Here is a 20999-nt window from a genome sequence, read left to right as displayed (position 1 = left end):
CAAAGTAAGTACCTTACCTACTCACATACCTACCTACTGTACGAAGTACGTAGCAAACGGTGGAGCAAACAAGCAGAATGACTCGCGCGTGGCTGAGCCCGATGGCTCGTATTTTTCGCGTGGATGCCTCTCGCTCGCCTTCTTCTTGGATGCGTCTCCCGCTTTTCCACCGTTCCACGACTCTTCCAGGTGTCTTCTTTCCTGCCTTCTGTCTAGCCGAGACCCATGCGGTTCCACGTGTGTCCACGTGGAGAAGAGCTGGCGGCTGGGTTGGATGGCTCGGGGCTCTCGGACGGCTTGGCTGTCGCCCGCCGTTTGGCCTCGCCCGCGGCGTGTCTCGCAACTCGCAACTCGCAATAATATCTTCCTTCTCGGGGTCCAAGCCCGATCGTTCGTTCTCATTATTGGGCCATCCGTCTATCCCGGTCTGACAACTGGGTCAGTCCCGGCTCAGTAGCCCTTGCACCCACCCTGGTGCCAATCGTATCGATAGATATGAAACGCATCTACCTACCTAGCTACAGTCGCTGATTAACCAGGTCACGTCATAACCCTGGTGTTGACTACGGAGGAGGTGAATTTCCAATCCCGTAGGTACCGCTATGACATACATGGAGGATCGACTGGGGCATCGCATCCAACTCCAACTAGTTTCTCCAGTCCATCTCCAGATCCCTCATTGTTGGGACGCCAACAAGGTTCGCAAGGGTGGTCCGACTGCTGATTGCTACCTATTAGAGTACTCCGTACGGAGTACTAGGGGGCCGCTAGGGATTTAGACCCGTCCTACTACCAATGTCTTCTTTCCTCACAGCGGCTACATTGCTACACAGTACACTGACCACCGGAGATGCTCCATTCTTCCATACGGTCTACTGTGGTACAGTTGCCAATGCGCTGTCAGGGCCATCAGCCAATCCAGGTCAAACCAAGTCAAATTCCCCAACCCGGGAACAAAGGAAATGAGGGTTGAGAGACGATCCTGCCAACACACAGTTTGATCCTCCTGATCCTCCTATTTCTGAGGCTCATCCTCCTCCCCGAACGCAAGGTCTGATCGCGGTAGGATTGCATCTGACGTGCGCCCCAGCCGGCTAGCTACAGCGTCGCCAAATGTTCCGGGATAAAGTTCCCAGGCCAGTCGGAGAGCGGTCAAGATAGGGCGTGTACGTACCGATCACTGCCACGTAATTACTAACCACTAACAGTAATAACCAGAGCACTGGGTGGAAAGGATTCACGATCAGATCCCCATCTCCATCTCCATCTCCATCTCTATCCCCATCCCCATCCCCACTACGCAGATGCTCTGAGCCTCTGACTCTGAGTCTGGTGACCTGCCTATCAGCCTATTAGCCTATCGGGCGAGTAGCAGATCCACCCAATCAATTGGGCAACACGAAGCGGTGAACGAACTACTCAAGTACTACTCCTCTGGGAGCCTTGGAGGAGGGGCTGCACAATGGCGTAATTCCCCCGTTTCGGAGCTATCCACCCTCTCCGCCCGTCTGGAGCCGTGACCGACTGGCGGTAAAAGACTTGGCTGAAACCCCGGTTGTCCGTCACGTAAGTAATACACTACGTTACTACGATACCGTATAGTTAATTAGTTAAGAGCCTTGGGACTGCTTGGAGGTCCTGCGGTCAGACATCATGCCGTGCCCTGGGGTCCATTGCCCAGACAGAAGAGGATTGAAGGCGAGAGATCACAGCAGTGGTATGACAGGATCCGCGTCAGCTTTCGATAGTGACAGCGCCCCATCAAAATAGAACACAACAGAAACAGCACAGGGGCCGAATCGGTGAGATCGCGCGGTCATCCTGCTGCATGACAGCCGGTCCGGAGGCTTCTAGAGCCTCCATCACCCAGGGGACGACCAGCTAGCTGCGCTACTAGCCGCGACATACGAAACTCACTATCCAGTTCACGCATACACATGATCCCTGACCGCCACGCGAGGAGTAACGCGGCTGACAGGGATGATCCCGTCGGGTTGCAGACAAGGCTGCATCTAGACTGTCGGTTCCCTCGCGCCTCTCCTATTCGACATTAGATGATATTCTTAGTGACGGGGTACTCCGTACTCCGTACTACCTATCACTCTCCAGACTGACTATCTATCCCGTCCATGCGCTGTCGCTACTCGCTAAGACCGGAGTCAGTCGCGTCAGGGATGTGGCTTGCGATCGAGTCAGGCCTCTCGGGGCTAGACCTCAGCCACATATCAACTTTGTTTTGCGAGCCTCGCGGATAGGGGCAGCCATGGGCCTGGCTAGGTCAGGGTCTGTCCCCCGTGTCTATCACTCAGGGGCTAGCAACTATCCGTGCTATTCAACATAAAGTTTGGCGTTCTCCGCGACCTTGCCAGTTAGAGGTCTCAATCAGACAGCCACATCGGCTGGATGATTCTGCACAACCTGCCACAGGCCTTGGCAGCAGTGACACCTGAAAGGCTGAAACGCGTCTGTACGCCAAGTAGGCAACTGTGCTCGACCACTTGGCGCGCCATACATGCAATGTCCCGAGAATAGCCGGGTAGCTACGGCAGTTGGATGATCAACAAGGTTCCCACGGAGTACACAGCAGTACTACGGAGTACTACACAGTACTTAGCTTTTTGACGTTCCCGATGCGACACCAGTCACTAACGATACGCGCCATAGCTCCATGAATATCATGTGATTTACTCACCAATCTATCACGTCTGCAATCACATCGTGCGGACTCCGCATCAATTCCTCTAGGCCGCTTCACAATCTATCTTCTCGCACCGAACCATACTACAGCGGAGTATATGGATCTTCCTATTCCCAACTACGTAAGTATGCAGCACCTACCTATTACCCAATCTAGTTACTTGCAGAAGTGGATCTAGATATGAGTATCCGCTTCACAGTAGTATCTGGGTATCCTAGATAGCTAGCTACTAGGTATCCTAGCTCCAACCTGACGGTTGCTACTTATCGTCACCGTCCTAGTACCTACACCAAAACGCCACACTTACACTGACTCTCAACAAAATACACCAACATCAACCACAGCCACCACCACCCAACCTAAACCCACGTCATAATATCAATCAGGATAGCAACAGGTAATGCGACAAATCCAAACTCTACCTCGGCCCCAACCAACCTAGGCAAGTATTCTCCTGATGAAACTCGCCTAATTCCCCGAACCACGGTACCAACGCAGGATGTCTCTGTCCCAACACCAAAGTCGAAAACCAAAACCGGGCCTGAAAAGCGGTCAGAGTCCAAGTGGTGGGTCTAGGCTCTTGGCACGCCGGTATTCAAGTGGGGTAGGCATTCGGTCTGTGGAATGGAAAGAAAAGCTCTTTTTCGGTGGATCCATCCCCATCCAACCAAACCAGGAAACCCTCTCCTGGATAGGTATAGCAATCGGGCGCAACGCCACGTGGGGGGTCCATATCTTTTTTTTCTTTCTGTTACGCAGTGGAAGGAACGAAGAAAAGAAAAGGAAGAGAGACATACGGTAAAGCCATGTGTGCAACAGTGTCGTCATAATGGGGCCATGAAAGGAAAATTCTTCCACGGGTGGTCTGTTTGGTGGGTTACGACACCGTAGTTCAAGTTGGGGTATAACTTAGTTGGAGATTTCTATCTCTACCATAGTAGTATGCTGTTTAGTGTGTGCTAGCATATCTACCTAACACCAATTGACCAGTACCAGTAACCGGTATATTAGGTTAATTAGTTAGGTCGTATTGAAAAGGCGGTATATTCCGCTGCTCGACACACTACCCGGTTAGGCGCATTAGAGTTTGATTTGATATATCGATAACCGTGTCTTGTCTTCACTAGCTGACTGAGTCTATTTTCTGGCTTGGCTGGCTCCTGGGATTATGATGGTCGGGGCTGAAACCCCCAGACTTCACTATGGAAGTTAATTGTTGGGTCGGGGCGATGGAAATAGCATCAACACATCCACGATACTACCCTACTACCCCTGAACCAACATTCATCTATCAATTGGATCAATCACGGAACTGTCGGCAGAAGGTATCGTTTCAGGTGGTAGGGTAGAAGTGAAAGCTGATGCATACATTCGGCTCCCGGCACCTATCATCCATCTATCTATCTATAACGTACATGTAGACCGCCAGGAATCCAATCCCTGTCCAGGAGACGAACCATGACATCGATTGTTTTGCTCGACACACAAAACAATCTATCTGGGGGGTGAAAAATCCTGTCGGGCACTTTCGCTACAAAGTACTAACTATCTATAGCATAGAATAGCCCCGATTACCAGAACACCGGAGCGCAATAAGCACTGGTGTTTCTAGAAGTCGGGCTAAAAATCCATCAGGATCGGGATATGTCTAATCCAACCACCCATGTTAGTTGTTACGTAGTAAGTACGCACTGGTGCAGTAGTTCGGTGGCAAAAGAACTCGCCGAAGAACAAACCCTGCAGGTTTCTTTTTTTCTAGTGGAAAGTTTGATGGTTGACGTTTGAGAGGGACCAGCACATCACCACCACATCAACTACTGTAGTACTAACTAGAGGGTTGTGTATTCGGCCGACGCCGAATTATCGCCATTTGCATCCCCATTCCGTTTAAGCATTTCGCAGCATAATACCCGTCTGGGTAGTCCGGTCCAATTTTCGATCTTCTGGATCGACCAACCCGCAAAAACTCAAAGATCCATCCGTCAACAACGTGTTGGATTTTCCCAAGCAGGGAAATCCTCCTCCTTTCCAATTTTCCGACTGTTGGTTCATGGTTGCTCCCAGATCTTGCCGATCGATGGAACCACGTACCAGTAAATCATACGGTGTTCGGTTTCCCCGTTGGAGAAAACTAGCGAACGATGTATCCACGGTTGAGTTAATTGACTTAATCTATCCTGGGACGCTATTGCGGTGGTTCTTTGTTTCGGGGGCTGGTGGGGGCCGGGCAAAGGATACGCTAGAAGGATTCTGGAAGGATTCTGGAAGACGCTAGAAGGGCTGGGTTCATCCAACTTGAGGGCCTTGGCGCCCTGGGGCAGCAGGGAATAATCTTACAATAGTACTACCTGTCTAAGCTATGTATCACCCGGTGTAGGACCGGATATGGGACAGCCTACCGGGCTAGGCTTTACGGGATTACGGAGGGGTTTTACTTTTTCAGAGACATGTGGCTGCTGGTGATGTAACTTACTGTCCGGAGGTAAGTTGGACCGCGGACCTGTCACTTTTTATAATTTCGATAGAGCCCAGTTTACAGTTTCCACATGCCAGCTTCACTCTTTTTTCTTCTGCATCGATTCTGGGGGAAATTGTCCGACTGCCGGTGTGTTTACCATCACAGCCGATATATAGGCGCTTAGTCAGAAGCAAAACTCTCCGACCGTCACAGCCTGAAGAGGTAATTCCCAGAAGACGAAAGACGCACGTGGAGGATCTTCCGGGAGGCGGCCAATCGAACCTTGAGCGTTACACTGCGTATGAAGGGAAACGGTACGGACTAGTCTGGTACATGCGGTAACGATACGGGCTTAAAGCGGCCAGGTCACTTACCGGAAACCGAAAATAGGGCGAGAAAAGGCCAGGAGAGCTCGGAGTCGGAGCCGGAAAGAACCGGAGTCGGAGCCGGAGCGGGCGGGGGCCTTGCTTCCTTCGGGCCAACCTAATGTTTGTTGATGCCATCATCATCATCATCATCCTCATGGCGGATGGCTGGCTCACGTTCATGCCTGCTGAAGAAAAGAGGGCCATCCTCCCCTTGTCGTCCTTCCGGGCCCTTCCTCAGCCGACTAGCGAGAGCTACTTGGCTTGGTTAGCTAGCTGCACATGGCCTGGTTCCAGGCTCAACCACGCCTTTTTCTGCTGCAGAAGCAAGGGGTTATCGGCCTGCATGATAACACCACCGCTTCCTATTTGATGATGATTGATGCGGTCTTTGGCAGACGCTGATCCTTGCTCTCCACGCGAAATACCCAACTACTCTAGTCGTCGTGGCCCCACTTACCCAGCTTCGCTGAATCGTCATCGTCCGGGTGGTTGATACTCGATACTACATAGTACTAGAGGGCGGCTAGTGTGGCTTCAACACGAGGCTTATCCTGGTTGCCGAGGGCGATGGCCTTCAGGCCAACAATATGTGCTCCTGCATCGAAAATGGTTCGGATCACCGTTCTCCTGGTCACGTCGCCCATCTTCCACACGCGAGACCGGTCGGGCCCGAACGCTGACTGGACGCCGCGCTATGATGGACTGGTGTGACAGGGATGCGGACGGTTGACTGCATCGATCATGGCAGTCAGTCATGGCGACCATTGGATGCGAGACGAAGTACGAGTACGAGGCTGGGGTTCAATCTGGAGGGTATCTACAGGGGTGGCTTGGCCTGGATGTCAGAACGATGGCCCCCAGGACTATGACTAGAGCGGAATATCCCGTTCAAATTACGGAAGCCCATCGAGAACAGGACTGCGCAAGATGAAGAGAGCATCACCCCCAGACGAACACCTCACAGTCGGCACTGGCAGACAGCGTGATTCCCGCTAACCCCGCCGCCGATTCCACTTTGGACCAGCACCAGCTCAAGAAGGTCATTTCATGCATTAGTGTGCAAAGACACACGCCCCCGATTCGTCCTAGTGCCTCCAGCCAGGATCGCACCAGGATTCGATTCAAAGCCACGCTGTTGCAGCGCCATGCTTACTCTCTCCCACCTTGGCACCTAGGTAGATAAGTAGTACTAGGTAGTAGGTACTAGTAGGTAAGTAAGTACTAATCACCAACGGTGCCCTTCTTCCGCCCCCCATCCTTAATTATAGCGCCATATGTTATTGTCTTTATGCCTGGTGCAGTGCGGAGGACCACCGCCCGGGGTGGTCACTGGCCAAAGGAACCTAATCTCGACCGAGTGATGCTTCTGTCACGCTGATCGCCCAGCCTGCCGCCCTTATTGGCCGGGATCCGTGGGTGCATCCCTTGCTCGCCGTCTGGCGTGGTTAGGGTTGCACAAGGCTGGTCGAGACCGTCGGGTGTGGCCAGTGTCTGGTCGGACACTGCATGGCGTTAGCGAATGCCTAGCCATGTACCTTGCCTGCCATGAGGAGACGGGCTACCTTGCTTCGCCATGAGGTGGTGGTATGTGAGCTAAGGCAGCTCTGCCGATGCCCCTCTTTTCGCAGCCTTCATCCGTCAGTCGCTTTGTCAATCCGTCGCCAGCATCCATGTTCAATCATTCGGATCCCAGCTACGACACAGACTACACTGTCTCCCCACCGGCGACCCTAGCAATAGGTACATATTTAGGCTGATACTGGTGCAGGTAGCACTACTCTTATCCCTGTCCGGAGTAGAATCTATCACATCGTCCTTTCAACCGTCCTACAAGACCCACGTTAGTGACTGCTGTCCTCCTGACTGAAGCAGTCAACAACATCCCTGTACATACCCATGCCCATGCCTACATCTATGTACGGAGTACATTGAAGTAGATCCTCCAGACACTAACCGCCGACCGGTGAGAACGAGCATCGTCTGTACAACACGTTAACCGATGATCTTATTACTCTCCCTACCTATATACTATGTAGTACAATGTATGTCCCAGTTACACTACACAAACAAATATGTACATAACCCAACTCTTCGTGAAGCGAGGTATTATTCCCTCCTCCCCATCCTTTTTCTCCGGATACTCCGTACGCATATCAATTAGCCCCCAACATCACCACCAGCAAGCAATATGCGTATATGTTCCTGCATATTCCACACTACCCCAAATCTAGGCATTGTACCTACATTATGACTTTGGGGTCCAAATTGTCCCCCATTAGTAATCTCCATCTCATTAATCATTCCTACTGACCTAGTAAATACAATACCTAATAGTTATACCTTTCACTACATACACAACGCTTGCTTATCCCTACTAGGTACCCCATACCCTCCCTCTTCCGCTTACCTTTAAGATCATACCATGGGATATTAAACCCACTACTAAGGGATGTATTACTCAAGATACTTACAGTACAGAGTACAGAGTACAGAGCACACAATAGGCCCGCATCGCTTACATCGCATATCCTGATGTTTGATTACAATTGTATCCTCAGCCTTGGCTCAACTTACCTACCTACCTACCTATGTATGTATGTATGTATGTATCTACCCTACATACGAATCAAACCCACTACGTCCAATTTAAAGGAAGAAATGAACGATTCATCCACTCTCGTATCTATTCCAATACATACATACATACATGAATGTATAAACCCTACCAGGTAAATACTATATCCTAGGGACTCAATTAATCATCAATCTACCATCCTTATCCTCCCCAACAGGAAAAAGCTTACAGTTTGAAATGATTAACATCTAGCCCGTGCATGATACTTGCATATCTAGCGTGGATAATCCACCTACATAGGACCTAGACCCAATGGGTTCGGAACTACTAGAAAGAAGAGGGGAAGCTCGGGCTGTGTTGAAAAGTGTTGGGACCACTGAACTAACCCAACTACGTTTTAGTAATAATAGTGAGAGAGTTAGTGAGAGTGACTACTGCTTACGGGGTATGCATATGCGTGTATGCGAGCTAGGTGGGTAGGTAGATACTAGCTTAGGGATGGGGGGGGGTTGATTGTGGGTGGATTACAGTGCATAATAGGTGCTATAGTTATAGGTGATTTAGGGTAGGGATTGTTATGTATGTATGTATGTATGTATGTATGAGGCTTTTTGCAAGGTAGATTTGTTCTAGACACTAGGCAGACGGATTGTGTCTAGGCAGTAGATGAAAGTATCAGGTAGCAATTTTACAAAGATAGGTCGGTAGATTAAGCTGCAACCGTTTTCTGCCCCGTGCTGGGCAGGACTCAGCCATCCCGCCACCATCGTCCTAATGATCCTCCCGTCCCGGCCAGCTCGACCACCTCGTCGAAGCTGATTTCCACCCGGAACATCCGTCCGTCTGCCGTGCCACTGCCTCCGCCTACCGGACTGATCAATCCCCAGCTGACGAGCTTCTCCCAGGCCTCGCGCGCCACGTCCCGACCCCAGACCCGTCCCGGGGTGACAGCAGCCCCGGACACTGACGCCGAGGTCTTGGCCGTCGTCAGCAGTCGCACGTATTCGGCGTATGCCGCGGGGAATGACAGCGCCAGAGGCGCAGTGCTCTGCGGCTGCATTGTCTCGAGCCCTGTGTCGTACAGTGCTGCCAAGCGTGTCGCCGCGAGGAGGAGCGATAGTGGCAGGGATGACGGGCTTGCGGAGGTTGTGGTCGATGCGGAGAATGGTAGAGGGGCGGGGTCAGGGCAGGACAGAAGCTGACTGGTGAATGTACTCGCGGTTGGGATCTCCAGGGGGGACGTTCCTTCGGGGGTCACAGGGTAGGTGGTGCTGTGATGGAGGTCGCTCAGCCCAATCAGGGCGCTCGTGAAGAACTTCTTCACGGATTTGGTTTGGTGGTAGATGCGTCGTAGGTGGGATGCGAACGCCTCGTCGATCCAGAGTGCCTAGTGCCTAGGGTCAGCAACGTGGTCTGTGTGTGGTCACCATGCAATGAGGCGCACTCACCTGCAGATAAGCTCGCCATCCTTCCAATAAGCGGGTCCACCTGTCGGACTTAAGGATGACATGCTCTTGGGCATCGACCTCATCCAGCAGTTCCGAAATCTCCCCGTCTTCCAGGTTTAGCCCCGCGAAGCAGATGTCCGAAAAGGTCTCCAGGGATCGGGGCAGCGGCACGTAGACGTATCGGTGGCTGAAGCGACTCTTGACTCGCTTCTCCAGCATCTCCGTCACATCCACCTTGGTGGTGATCCCAATCACCGCAATCGGAGCCTTGCGGGCCTGGGCGATATCAAACAGGTTGTACAGCAGGGTTTGGCGCGGGTGGGTGACAAACAAGTCGAACTCGTCCAGGATGATGACAATCGACTTGGCGGCGGTCGCCGTCTCCGAATCATTGGACGGACCATAGAGCTCCTCCGGGTGCGACAGGAGAGCAAGGAGGGTGGCCATGGTATCAGCATAGCTGCTCACCTTGCCAGCTTCGTCTTCGGTGTTTGTCTCACGTCCAAGCTGACGCCACATCTCACGAAGAGCCAATCGGTCGTCCGTATGCAGGAAGCCATTGAGTCGGACAACGTGGAAGTCGTTCTTGTGCGACTTTGCCAACGATGCGATGATTGTCTCGACAATTGCGGTTTTTCCACTGCCACGCGACCCAAGGAGCAGCATCGAGTTGCCTTCTCCAACTTCGACGGTCTGCTCAACAAGCTGGTTGACCTTGTGATACTCCGTGTCTAGCCCTTTCAGCGGCACCCGTCGTTTGCCGTTCAGCTTCTCCGTAACTATCCCTGTCAGCAGCCGGAGCTCCTCTGTCAAGCCTTCCTGCACGAGTGACTGGAGCTTTTGGGCATACTCCGGAAGCGGTCCTCCCCTGACAGTAGACGTATCCGTGCTCACCAGCTCATTGTTAGCCAGGTCCTGTTGTAGCTGGATCGATACGAGATCCTCCAGCCCATCCTGGTAATCATCTGGTGTAGGAGGCTGCTGCGACTCTTCCCGTTTCATCGACGCTTTCTCATTATCTGTTTCGAATCGTACAGTGGGCTTCTTCGACCGTGTTCTTGTCGGTCGCCTCTTGGGCTGTGGTGACGGCTCCTCTTCCTCTTCTTGCTCCTCTTCTTCTTCGTCCTCCTCTTCACCCTCTGTATCCGAAACATATTTCACCTTCCGAGCGCTTCTCGGCGCCGACCCGTTCTGACCCGGTGTTGAAGCGTTTCTTCTTCCCGAGGGCGAGTCCACGACCTCGTCTCCATACCTCTGCGGCGCTTTCCGCTGTCGTCCACTAGACCGCAGTCCAGCTCTCAAAGGCGTCTCTGCAGCAGGCACCTCCTGGCTCTCCTCAGTCACGGCGCCCTGCGAAGATCGCCGCCGTTTTGACCTCGACGTGGCGGGTGCTTCTGGTTCTTCAGCCGCCGGGGACGCGACCTTCATCTCTTCAGCCAGCGGCGATGCAGGCACGTTTTGAGCCTCATCGCGCATCGTGGTATCTCCATCCCCGTCTGTATTTTGTACATCCGACACCCTTCTCCTCTTGCTAGCGCGCGGGTCCTTCATCGTATCTATGGTATAAGTCGTCGGGAGCGTTTTCGTTAGATCAAGTGCTTCCTGGTAGTTGTTCGCATCAATTCGCCAGTCGTCTTCACGTAAGTATTATTGAGATTCAATGGCATGCGTGCGTGCGAAACATGGGGCTCGTAACGGCGCGGAGGGATAGATGCGGAGAAGGAAATATTTTTGGGTTGCGACCGGGCGTTCGATGGATGCTCGAGATGGGGGCGAACTATTGGTGTGTTAATTATAAGAGTATGTTTAATAATCCAAATCCAATTGAACCATTGCCCGCGAGTCCACGAACTGGCGCCAGTTTATGGAAGAGTCGTGATTGTTGATTCAGGAGTCGAGCAAGTCTGGCCCGGCACGGAGCCATTCATGCCTGAGGCAGCATACGTGACGCGAAGTCAGGTGAGTCGCATTGACAGACAGGCAGCAGGCATTCATGCAGACTCCTATCAACACCTACCAAACCTGTCTGGACGAACCATTCTCGAACCGCCATCTTGAAGGTGGGAAGAATAGGTCCGTGACCAATACCCTGCAGGTTAGCAGCCAGAGCACCATGGCATAGCTTGTCACTCCCCACCCGATCTCAGGATCACCCACGCCCAAATACTCTAATCAGACTAAATATGAGGTTGATAGTATGCCAACCAGGAAACGATCGAATCTAAGATCTTAAACGGTTCCTTTATGCTCAATCTCGAGTTGGAAACCCGCATGCGCAAGGAGGTTTAGATCAGCCGTCAACCTCGGTTGTTGGTCCCTTATCCATGGACACCGGACTATAAGACCCGAGCATCGGCATGGGCATCAGCACCATTCCTTCGTCTATATATTCCATTCCCCTGAATATAATACTCCGGAAGGAGCCTCCAAGTCAGTCATTTCTCAGACAGATACATCTAATTAGTTCATCAACAACAAACCGCAATTATGCCCGTCCTCCCATCCACAATCACCGCAGGCACCGTCCGCCCGGAGTCCGAACTATCTCCCTTCGAGAAGCTCGTCCTCAGCTATTCCACGGGGCCTGAATCATCAAATGAAGGCGGCGAGGCATGTGGATTCCAAACCTCTTCCCCTCTGCCTCTCTGAACATCTTCCTAATACCTGATAACCACGGCAGGTCTGGGACTACTTCCCCGAAGCCTGCAATCTTCGGCTCGAATCCGCCACTCCGGGACCGCCGGCTCGCGTCTCGTACCTCCTCACTGTAATCCCAAAACAATGCAATTATATGGGAAGTCTGCACGGCGGTTGCGCCGCCACTATGGTGGATATTCTTTCCTCGACGCTGCTTTTGGGACTGTCCAAGCCTGGGCACTACTCGCTGGGCGGCGTCAGTCGGAATCTAAAGCTTACGTATCTGCGGCCGGTGCCGTCGGGGACTGAGATTCGGGTGATGTGTGAAATGGTGCACATGGGGAAGCGGATGGCGCTTCTGAGGGCCGAGATTCAGAGGATAAATGGGAGCATATGTGTGGTGGGGGAGCATGAGAAGGCGAATACTGATCCGGCGGCAATCTAATCTCGTTTTAGGTGATAAACACTGGCTTGTATCTATATCCATATGATCAATAGAGCAACAATTCTACAATGCGGCTGGTTGCTAAATAGATTTATTCACAGTGATGATGCACCAGACACCAACTGATCGGTCGAGAGACATGCAGGCCCGACTGCTACTCAAGATGCAGAAACCAAGTGAATGTGCGAGTCCAATAATGGTATGATTCGTGAGCGTAAAGAAGGTCCAAAAGAAATTAGGAGAACTCGATTCAAAAGCGCCGTAGCGTCAAGATATTACTTTACCCCAATATGCACCCCACGGGGGCCTCTTACTCCACAAGCTTCTGGCCTTCCCGGAGACCCTCAACGACCAACTCCTCGCCCGTCGCGCGACGGTAGATGTCCCGCACATCATCTAGATTGTGTCAGTTATCATTCTCCGGGTAGTCTGCTATTTGCGGTCTTACCAGTCGTGGTTTCAAAGTGGGATGTGGCATCGTAGCTCTTCGAGATGAAGATGTTGTCGTTCTCGCCACTCTCTAGAGGCTCGTACAGAGGGATGGGGGCACCAATGAAGGTCTCCTCGATCTTACCCAGGCGCTCGAATCCGGCCTCCAGCTCGAGGTGGTGGTTGGCCTCGGACTCGGCGATGGTCGAGACGATGGCAATGTAGTAACCCTTGGGGCAGACGTTGTGTGCCGAGGACACCATGGCAATGTAGATATCTAGGGAAGGTCAGTACAGGGCAACCACGAGACTTTTGAAGACACCTACCATGCTTTCTGCCGACCTGCGACTGGGGAATGATCAGCTGCAGCGAGTCGCTGCCGTCGGTCTTGTCGATGGGGTGGTTCAGAATGCAAATGGCCTTCAACAGGTAGCCAGTGATCCTGGCCTTGCTAGGGAAGTAGGAGGGGTCTGCGAGGATCTTCTTGGTCTTTGTGGTGAACGCCATGGACTCGGCCTCGTTGTCACGGTCCTTCATGGTGGCCTTGATGCCAGAGACCTTTCCGCTCTCGTCATAGAGAACCTCGTCAACGGAGGTGTTGAGCATGTAAGTACCTCCATAGATGGCGGACAGACGAGCAAAGCCCTGGGGAAGCTCGCCCAGACCGTAGAGGGGGTAGATGTACGGCGACTTTCCGTAGCGGGCCATCGAGTTCACGTACAGGCGGATGCGGTTGATGGTCTCAGGGGCCATGCCCGACTTCAGGAAGTATTCATCGGACGAGTATAGGGCCATGGAGTGGCCAACGAAGTCACGAGTGTTGTCCTCCAGGCCGAACTTGTCGTAGACCTCCTTCATTGTGCAGGTATGGATGCTCAGACCTATGCTATGTTAGTGCGGGGGCTCCTGGAATCAAACGGTCTAGACGAACCATTATGCGTGGAGGGGTCTTCCTCCTTGAATTCGCCCACCCACTCCAAGAACTTCTTGGCTCTGCGCTTCTCGAACATGCCCATGAGAGATGAGCGCAGAGCTTCACCGGCATCGGATGGCACCTTGGCCACGGTAGCCTTGGGGCCCTTTCCTTGCTGGACGTAGCTGCCAGCAATCTGCTTGAACTCGAGGTATCTCGTAACGTCGGTGGAAACCAAGATGTTGGTCAACTCGCCGTTGGCCATGAGCAGCTTGGGGACCAAGTCGATGTTCCAGTCGTTGACGCGACCATACTTCTTCCAGGGCTCCTCGCCGGGGCGGACGTTGCCGTACTTCTTAAAGAGCTGCACACGGAAGATGCGTTAGAGTCCAACATACAACTCCGAAACTTTTTTTTATCGTAACAGGGATTCAAAAGCACTTACAGTCTCAATGTTCACCGAGGCAGCCTCGCTAGAGTTGTGGTTAGTGGCGGGTGGATGGCGGATAGCTAAGGAAGCTGCCCAACTTACCCTCCGTAGTGATCGTTGCGGTCGATGTGAAGCACCTTGTTTCCCTTGACACTGAGAACACTGCAGGCAGGATGTCAGTAGGCCGCAGCGAGGAAGATGCGAGCAGCAAGGAGTTCCTACCCCGAGAGCACACACTCGGTCAAACCTGGGAGGGGCGTCAGTACAGCTGTCGTCGAGCGGCGGCGGGGTAAACGTACCAGTGCCGAGCACCACAACATCATACTCGGGGGCAATCTCCTCCATGGCGGGTGGTAATGCAGGCGGCTAAGAAAGAAGAATATACAAAAAAGAAACCTGATGGACTCGAGGCAGGATTATGGGGAGCAGGGAAGATGCAGGAAAAGGAGGAGAAGGGAAGATGCGGAGACGGCAGCGGTCAGGTTGAACTTGAAGGGGAGGGCGAAAGGAGGTCCAGGGTAAAGTAAGTTGGAACCCCCCGCGGATCATCGATCAGGAAATATTTATTCGTTATTTGTTCTGACGCCCGCCGGCTGGGCTCCACCGGCCCAAATAACGTTGGCATTTCAGGGTGATTCCCATTATGCCATGCAATTAATTTGATGGATTCCCTTCTTCAGACTCGCCTCCTGAATCCTCCTGCCCCTTTTCCGGCGCGGTTTCCGCAGTGGATCGATCATGTCGTCCGATTTCGACGCAACTAACAGCTGGCCAGCTCCCTGACTATTGGACACTATCTGCTACTCATCTCCCCCGTGGCTCTATAATTCACTATCGGAATTGACAGCCTACCTAGATCTGGCATCCTTCGAACGACCACCCGCTCGACATTCCTGTCATGACACTTACCGAGTGCAGATTGCCATCCAGAGGACAAAAGAAAATAATAAATAAGGAGAGAAGAAAAAGGGAAAGAGTTTATAATAAGAGAACATATACTACATACTACATACAAAAGTACAGACCAATAGTTTCTAACGGAGCTCCAGACCCAGTCTCCTTATGACATCTCTCATCGAACTCATGTCTTTCAGGCATCCTGGCTATCCTCGTCCTGGGGCCGGTAGCCCTTCTTGTAGAGACGCTGTGCATCCTCCCAGGCGTACCATCTCTCTCGGAGCACGTGCTTGATGCCGTTTTGCGTAACGCGGATCTAGGGAGCCATCTGTTAGCACTTTGGTCCTGAAAACGGGCAGACTCCGTCGAATGCTTGCTTTGAAGCATATCGGGTAGAATGATATAGCTTTGATCTCCCGGGTGTAAACAAGTACCAAAGACAGGACAAACTTACCACCCGCTCCCGCTCGGTAGACTCCCATTCTCCATAACCAGCCTTCAGTCGTTGTCTTTCCAGGTTGGTAGTGGCTATGCGATTGCGCTCCTTGACGCAGACCCACCACAGAGAATGGAGGTCATCCCACGACTTTTCACGGAGTTCCTGGATGGACCACGCACGGCCTATACGATCGATCGTAAGTATCACTCCCACTCCGGCCTGGAAGGATCCGCAACTAACCGAACTCAACATCATATGTCGGCGTACTCAAGGCCCCGCGGTCCTTGGGAAAGAATCCCCATAGTCCATGGTCCGGGGTGGGATTGCGCTTCGCGATGGACTCCGGGGAGGCGGGCTTGGGCAATGGGTACTTCGACACACCCAGGCGGTACTTAGGGCCGGTGGCATGAATGGCGGATACGCCGCGGGTTTTGTTGAGATCACCACGGCCACGAACGGCGACAGCAGCGGTGGAAGAAAAGTTCGAGCACTGGACGGACGATCGGTTCAGGGAGAAATGGAGCGACGGGGCGAGGTAGGGGGGGGGCAATTCGACCAGCGGGAGGCCGCTCTGGCGAGCCAGCCGCAAAACCGACTGACGATGCATTGTGACCGAAGGGCAGCCTGGTGACGGCGAAGGGGCTCAGTGGAGAGGATGTCCTTGCGGCCTCGGGATCAAAAGCGAACGAGACGGACTTTTGGCGCCTAGGTCACGTGTGCGGCTGCGGCTGCGGGTGACACAGTGCGACCAGCTGAGGACAACCTCATGCACGACGCGGGGAGAAAATCAAGGTCAAAAATAGATGCGGTACTTTCTATATATGTGATCGGAGCTTCCACACTGACTATACTGAGTTTAGCAGGGGGCTGGCTGTATGGTGCAGCTGGGAAGGAGGCCATTCATGTTGCCGTTACTAGAGAGTATATAGCTAGCTGGAGAGGAGCATGTACATAATAACCACTTATTTTAGCCCCTCCAACAGTGTCTGTTAACTCATCTGCATACCACGTAGAGTAATTCCAACACCCCATCACGGAAGCTCATATTTCAGCTGGATCCCAGGTATGGTCGTGTGCTCCTAGCAACAAAGAAGGCGTGCATTGATGTGGACGGGCGGCTGTGGATGGTCTGTGCGCGCGGAAGCGCGCGTTTGCAGCCACTCCACCTCCCAGAGCCGTCGCAACAGAGTGTGGGCAGAGATCCTGGGTGCACATTGAGTTCTTATCACTTGCATGCTTTGACACTGATTATCGCCTCAAATCTGGACGCAGAGCCTTGGACTTTCATCAGTATTGCTCGACCGACCATATCTCCATCATGAACAGGCCAGGTTTGTCTTTTTCACGTCCTTCCCTTGTCCTCCCGATCGGGCTGGCTATGGCAACCCCAGCAGTCTCCGATCGGTGGTTTCTTTTGTGTTTATTATCAGCGAGCTTCACGGTGCGGAGCGGAGCGCGGTTGGTGCTTGGACCCACGGCTCGTTGTCCTCCTGGCTTCAATTGCAAACGCTCTCACAGATGGATCTCCCACGACGACCGCAATATCCTCCCCAACACCATGCCAAGCCCCTCGCCCGGCTTTGGTTAAAGTCCCCCGATCTTGACCGGCCTTGTCAATCACCTTGGCTACATCGCTGACCGTTGTTATGATTTTGCAGGTCCAGGCCCCCAGCCCTTGCGAGGCATGTCCGGGTTCCCCGCACAACAACAAGCACAAGCTCGAAATGCGGCGTTGGCGTCGGCGCGCTTGCCAAACGGCAAACTTGGTGCGACTTTTGTCTGGCCTCGACTGGTAGAATCGCCTTGAAAGCTAACGGCGCCGGACGGAACAGGCAGCGGAGCGAATTGGAACTTCAATTTACCCGTCAGCGGAACGCCAGGGATACAAGGCAACCAGCAGCGCAGCATAGGAACGATGGGAACGTTTGCACAGAGTCTGAGCGGTTCCCAACCTGCTACGCCTTTGGATCTATCGTGAGTGTGGCTCTCTTTTTTCCAGGATGGCGCTCTCCGAGGCCGGCCTGTTCGAAGGACGTGTCGAGCTTATTGCTGAGAACTCCTGTTATCTTACCCAGAGATTTCCCTTCGCTTTCCGGAGCTCCACCGCAATCGCAAACCCAAAACCCGAGTCATCTAGTATGGGCAAACGCTAGCCAACGTGCGATGCAGCAGACCCCCGTCCAAAGGCCGCAGCATGCTACGTCCCAAGCACCCTCACGAGCCCCGCAAACACAAACCCATCACCCTCAACAGCCATCACAACCTTCTCATGACGACGTGTTCCCTTCGGGCGCACAGTTTGCGAATCGCTTGGATGATTTTAGAAATGGCGGGCAGGGGATTAGCGGTCAATTAGGTGCTGGGGGGCAACCGCAGACCGGCAATATCGAAGAATTCCCCCCACTCGGGCGTAATGTCCCCACGGACCTCGGTCAGGATCGGAGAGGATCATTGATGCAAAGTGCAGGGCTTGGCAATTACACTGGTGGCCTTCCGTTCACGGGTGTGAGCCAAGCTCAGTCTGCCCAAGCTCGCAGCATGGTCGCCGCGTCGGTAAACGGGCAAGAGCGGATAATGTCGCCTGCCAATGCAGGATCAGGAGGTATGTTTCGGTGAATGATTATAACCGATATTCAACTAAGCATTCTATTTAGGCATTGAAACGTCGCGATCGCCGGTGAATCAGGGGTCTAGCAGAGCTCCGGGGCAAGAAAAGGAGGTAAGGACTACGGCCGCCCGCGCTTTCGCTCCGTCACTAAGTCGGGTTCAGGAATTGAATAACAGCGTAATATCGAATCCGAGTGTCTACAGCGAACAACACCTTATGCGACCGCCGGGGTTTCCCACCACTGGGAAGGAAGCTTCAGGGGCTGCGCCTAGTACTGATCAATTACCATTCGCCGAGATGAGCGAGCTCGACAAGTTCGGGCTTGCAGGCTTGTTGCGGATGATCCATAGCGATAATGCCGATGTTTCTAGTCTCGCGGTAGGGCAGGATCTGATGACATTAGGCCTAGACTTGAACCAACCGGAGTATGTTCTACCTCGTATCTCCCGAGCTCATCAGGCTGTGCTGACACGCGCTCTAGACCTCTACATACATCCTTCGCCTCCCCGTTTGTTGCGTCCATGTCGGGTGTTCCTCTGGAGCAGGACTTCGCTCTTCCGTCGTGCTACAGTGTTGCCAATGTCCAGCCTCTTCAGTCGCGAATTCCAAGCTTCAGCGATGAGACATTGTTCTACATTTTCTACAGCATGCCTAGGGATATACTGCAGGAAGTCGTTGCGGAAGAACTGATGGGGCGGAAGTGGAGGTACCACAAGATCGAACGGTGCTGGCTTACCCGCGACGAGACGTATCCCGGCCCGGTTGATGTCGAGCGCGGCGTGAGTGAGAGGGGCGTCTATCTTTTGTGGGACCCCGCCAGCTGGAAGAAGGTCCGAGTATGTCTACCTTCTGCTCTTCTTGAGGACATTCCTCCATCGGTGTAAGCTGACAGGTGGCTACAGCGCGAGTTCATCCTTCGGTACGAGGATCTGGACAACCGAATGGATCCTAACCGGGGTCTTGCGCGGGTTGGATTTCCGCATGGTTCATGAATATCTGAGAAAGATAGGGCTGGATCAGCATGGCGTTAGGTTCACTGCCAGTTACCAGATGATTGTTCAGGTGCTGTACTACCGAGCAACAGGTGTTTCTCTAGGCTTAGTGGTTGGTCCGGGACAGGACATTTATCGAAATCAAATGACTTCAATGACTGATAGTGAATTCTTCAAAATCCTCCTAAGGCTTCCTTCCCGCCGCAATGACCGCTACCGGCTCCATCCTAACCACTCCATCAGCCCCAAACTTCTCTTCCAAATACTCCCTGACTACCACCAGAGCATTCGCCTCATGCTGCTCCCGCTGCTCGGGAGTCCAGAACGCACCGATCACAATAGAAATGACACCCTGACTAATCTCCATGAACTCAGATATAGTCAACGAAGTCTCCCTCACAACCGTAGTAACCTTCACATCTTGAAACCCCTCCTCTTCAAACCGCTCCTTCACAAACGACTCATCATCCCATCCTTCATTATGCATACCCAGGAACTCTTTCATATTAGGGAACTTGAGCCCTCCAGGCATAGTATCGATTGCTTCTTTGATGAGAACGATCCAAGTCGCTAATTTATCTAACATCAGTACTTGATTCCAAACACGGGACAGTTAGCATACAGATCTTCCACGTCGAAGTCGCAAGCACGCCTCCCGGCTGGAGAATACGAAAACATTCTGTCACCATATCAGCCTCAATTCAGAACATACACATTATTCCATAAAGCCATACCTTTCATCGCAGCCCTCGCATCAGGAAGCATCATGAACGCTACATCGTCAATATACGTCAGCCACAATACTCCCAGGAGAATAACATCAATGACTCACCAAAAGCCGTAAACACATTCGTATACTTCCCCCCTTCCAACCCCGTACATTGAGCATCCACGACCCTTGCCTCCGCACCAACCCACCCCTCTTTCTCAATCCTTAACTTTGTATGCTCCACCATCATCTCTGTCACGTCCCCGCAGGTTAAGGTCCACTGTTTTTTGACTTCTTCCTCGAGGGTGCGGTTCAGGTGGCTGGATACGATGCCCAGCCCGCAGGCATTGTCGAGGATAACCCGGGGATGAGGGGATGGATTCAGGATGCCGGACTGCTCGATCAGAGGGTCGACAAATACCCCGGTGAGCTTCTCGGCGATGTAGTAGCGCTTTACGAAGGTTGGGGTGAAGTAGGTTGTTGGGGAGAGTTTGGGCATTTTGGTTGATGAGATATGTTGATTGGGGTTTGGATTTGGGAATAGATTAGATGATGGAGGTGATTGAGAGATTATACTGGGAAGATTGTTGGTTTGTATGGGAATTGATTGAGATTGAGATGCCTTTTATACCTTGGTCTGGCATTGAGGGAATGGGCTGTGCTTCGTGGCCGAGAAGTAATGTCTCCGAAATGTCTCCGTAGGCACCTTGGGGGCTTGGGGTGGGATTATGGGATTGGTTAGAGGGTGTTTAGGTAGTAGCATGACTTACATAGTTGGGTTCTAGACCCATTGTGCATGTTGGTGGTGAGTGTGAAGCTCTTCGTGTTCTACCACCCGATGGATCAGGTTCGTATACTTCGGATGCGCATGACTGGCATACACCCATGATGCCATCCGATCTACCCTACTTTTGAATCTCGGCAGACACGACAAACTTAGAACATTCAAAGGG

General features: G+C 52.6%; 8 protein-coding genes across 8 annotated transcripts; 3 read left to right on the top strand and 5 right to left on the bottom strand.

Annotated features, from left to right (window-relative positions):
* Nucleotides 1–6850: 6850 nt before the first annotated feature.
* On the bottom strand, nt 6851–8036 carry BO94DRAFT_547272 (uncharacterized protein; the record flags this gene model as incomplete). Its single annotated transcript, XM_025613323.1, has 6 exons — nt 6851–7026; nt 7419–7436; nt 7479–7545; nt 7769–7827; nt 7932–7966; nt 7996–8036. 6 exons carry the CDS (start codon nt 8034–8036, stop codon nt 6851–6853), a joined length of 396 nt encoding a protein of 131 aa, XP_025466617.1.
* An 811-nt stretch (nt 8037–8847) lies between these two features.
* Nucleotides 8848–11023, bottom strand: BO94DRAFT_586663 (origin recognition complex subunit 4; the record flags this gene model as incomplete). Its single annotated transcript, XM_025615771.1, has 2 exons — nt 8848–9486; nt 9548–11023. 2 exons carry the CDS (start codon nt 11021–11023, stop codon nt 8848–8850), a joined length of 2115 nt encoding a protein of 704 aa, XP_025466616.1.
* A 545-nt stretch (nt 11024–11568) lies between these two features.
* On the top strand, nt 11569–12685 carry BO94DRAFT_536288 (PaaI family thioesterase). The gene is made up of 2 exons (XM_025611983.1): nt 11569–12157; nt 12228–12685. Exons 1-2 carry the CDS (start codon nt 12035–12037, stop codon nt 12627–12629), a joined length of 525 nt encoding a protein of 174 aa, XP_025466615.1. The 5' UTR covers nt 11569–12034; the 3' UTR covers nt 12630–12685.
* On the bottom strand, nt 12626–15043 carry BO94DRAFT_536286 (secretory pathway gdp dissociation inhibitor). The gene is made up of 8 exons (XM_025611982.1): nt 14701–15043; nt 14624–14648; nt 14504–14563; nt 14417–14444; nt 13990–14335; nt 13385–13939; nt 13078–13335; nt 12626–13025 (listed from the first exon to the last, which is right to left on the bottom strand). The coding sequence occupies exons 1-8, from the start codon at nt 14744–14746 to the stop codon at nt 12940–12942; spliced, it is 1404 nt and encodes a 467-aa protein (XP_025466614.1). The 5' UTR covers nt 14747–15043; the 3' UTR covers nt 12626–12939.
* A 326-nt stretch (nt 15044–15369) lies between these two features.
* mrpl4 (mitochondrial 54S ribosomal protein uL29m) lies at nt 15370–16392 on the bottom strand. Its single transcript, XM_025611981.1, has 3 exons — nt 15978–16392; nt 15753–15919; nt 15370–15614 (listed from the first exon to the last, which is right to left on the bottom strand). The coding sequence occupies exons 1-3, from the start codon at nt 16342–16344 to the stop codon at nt 15492–15494; spliced, it is 657 nt and encodes a 218-aa protein (XP_025466613.1). The 5' UTR covers nt 16345–16392; the 3' UTR covers nt 15370–15491.
* Nucleotides 16393–16973: 581 nt separating this feature from the next.
* BO94DRAFT_536284 (uncharacterized protein) lies at nt 16974–17684 on the top strand. The gene has a single exon (XM_025611980.1). It carries the CDS (start codon nt 17056–17058, stop codon nt 17323–17325), a length of 270 nt encoding a protein of 89 aa, XP_025466612.1. The 5' UTR covers nt 16974–17055; the 3' UTR covers nt 17326–17684.
* Nucleotides 17569–19496, top strand: BO94DRAFT_536283 (NOT2 family protein). Its single transcript, XM_025611979.1, has 6 exons — nt 17569–17711; nt 17813–18339; nt 18392–18456; nt 18508–18770; nt 18827–19181; nt 19248–19496. The coding sequence occupies exons 1-6, from the start codon at nt 17653–17655 to the stop codon at nt 19335–19337; spliced, it is 1359 nt and encodes a 452-aa protein (XP_025466611.1). The 5' UTR covers nt 17569–17652; the 3' UTR covers nt 19338–19496.
* gtmA (gliotoxin thiomethyltransferase) lies at nt 19279–20935 on the bottom strand. Its single transcript, XM_025605498.1, has 4 exons — nt 20170–20935; nt 20072–20110; nt 19960–20016; nt 19279–19907 (listed from the first exon to the last, which is right to left on the bottom strand). Exons 1-4 carry the CDS (start codon nt 20543–20545, stop codon nt 19522–19524), a joined length of 858 nt encoding a protein of 285 aa, XP_025466610.1. The 5' UTR covers nt 20546–20935; the 3' UTR covers nt 19279–19521.
* Between the last annotated feature and the right edge of the window lie 64 nt (nt 20936–20999).

This window comes from Aspergillus sclerotioniger, assembly GCF_003184525.1.
Source record: "Aspergillus sclerotioniger CBS 115572 chromosome Unknown BO94scaffold_17, whole genome shotgun sequence".
In the NCBI taxonomy this organism is placed as follows: domain Eukaryota; kingdom Fungi; phylum Ascomycota; class Eurotiomycetes; order Eurotiales; family Aspergillaceae; genus Aspergillus; species Aspergillus sclerotioniger.
Note: the sequence above shows the minus strand (reverse complement) of the source record. Positions and strands in the feature narration are given on the sequence as shown.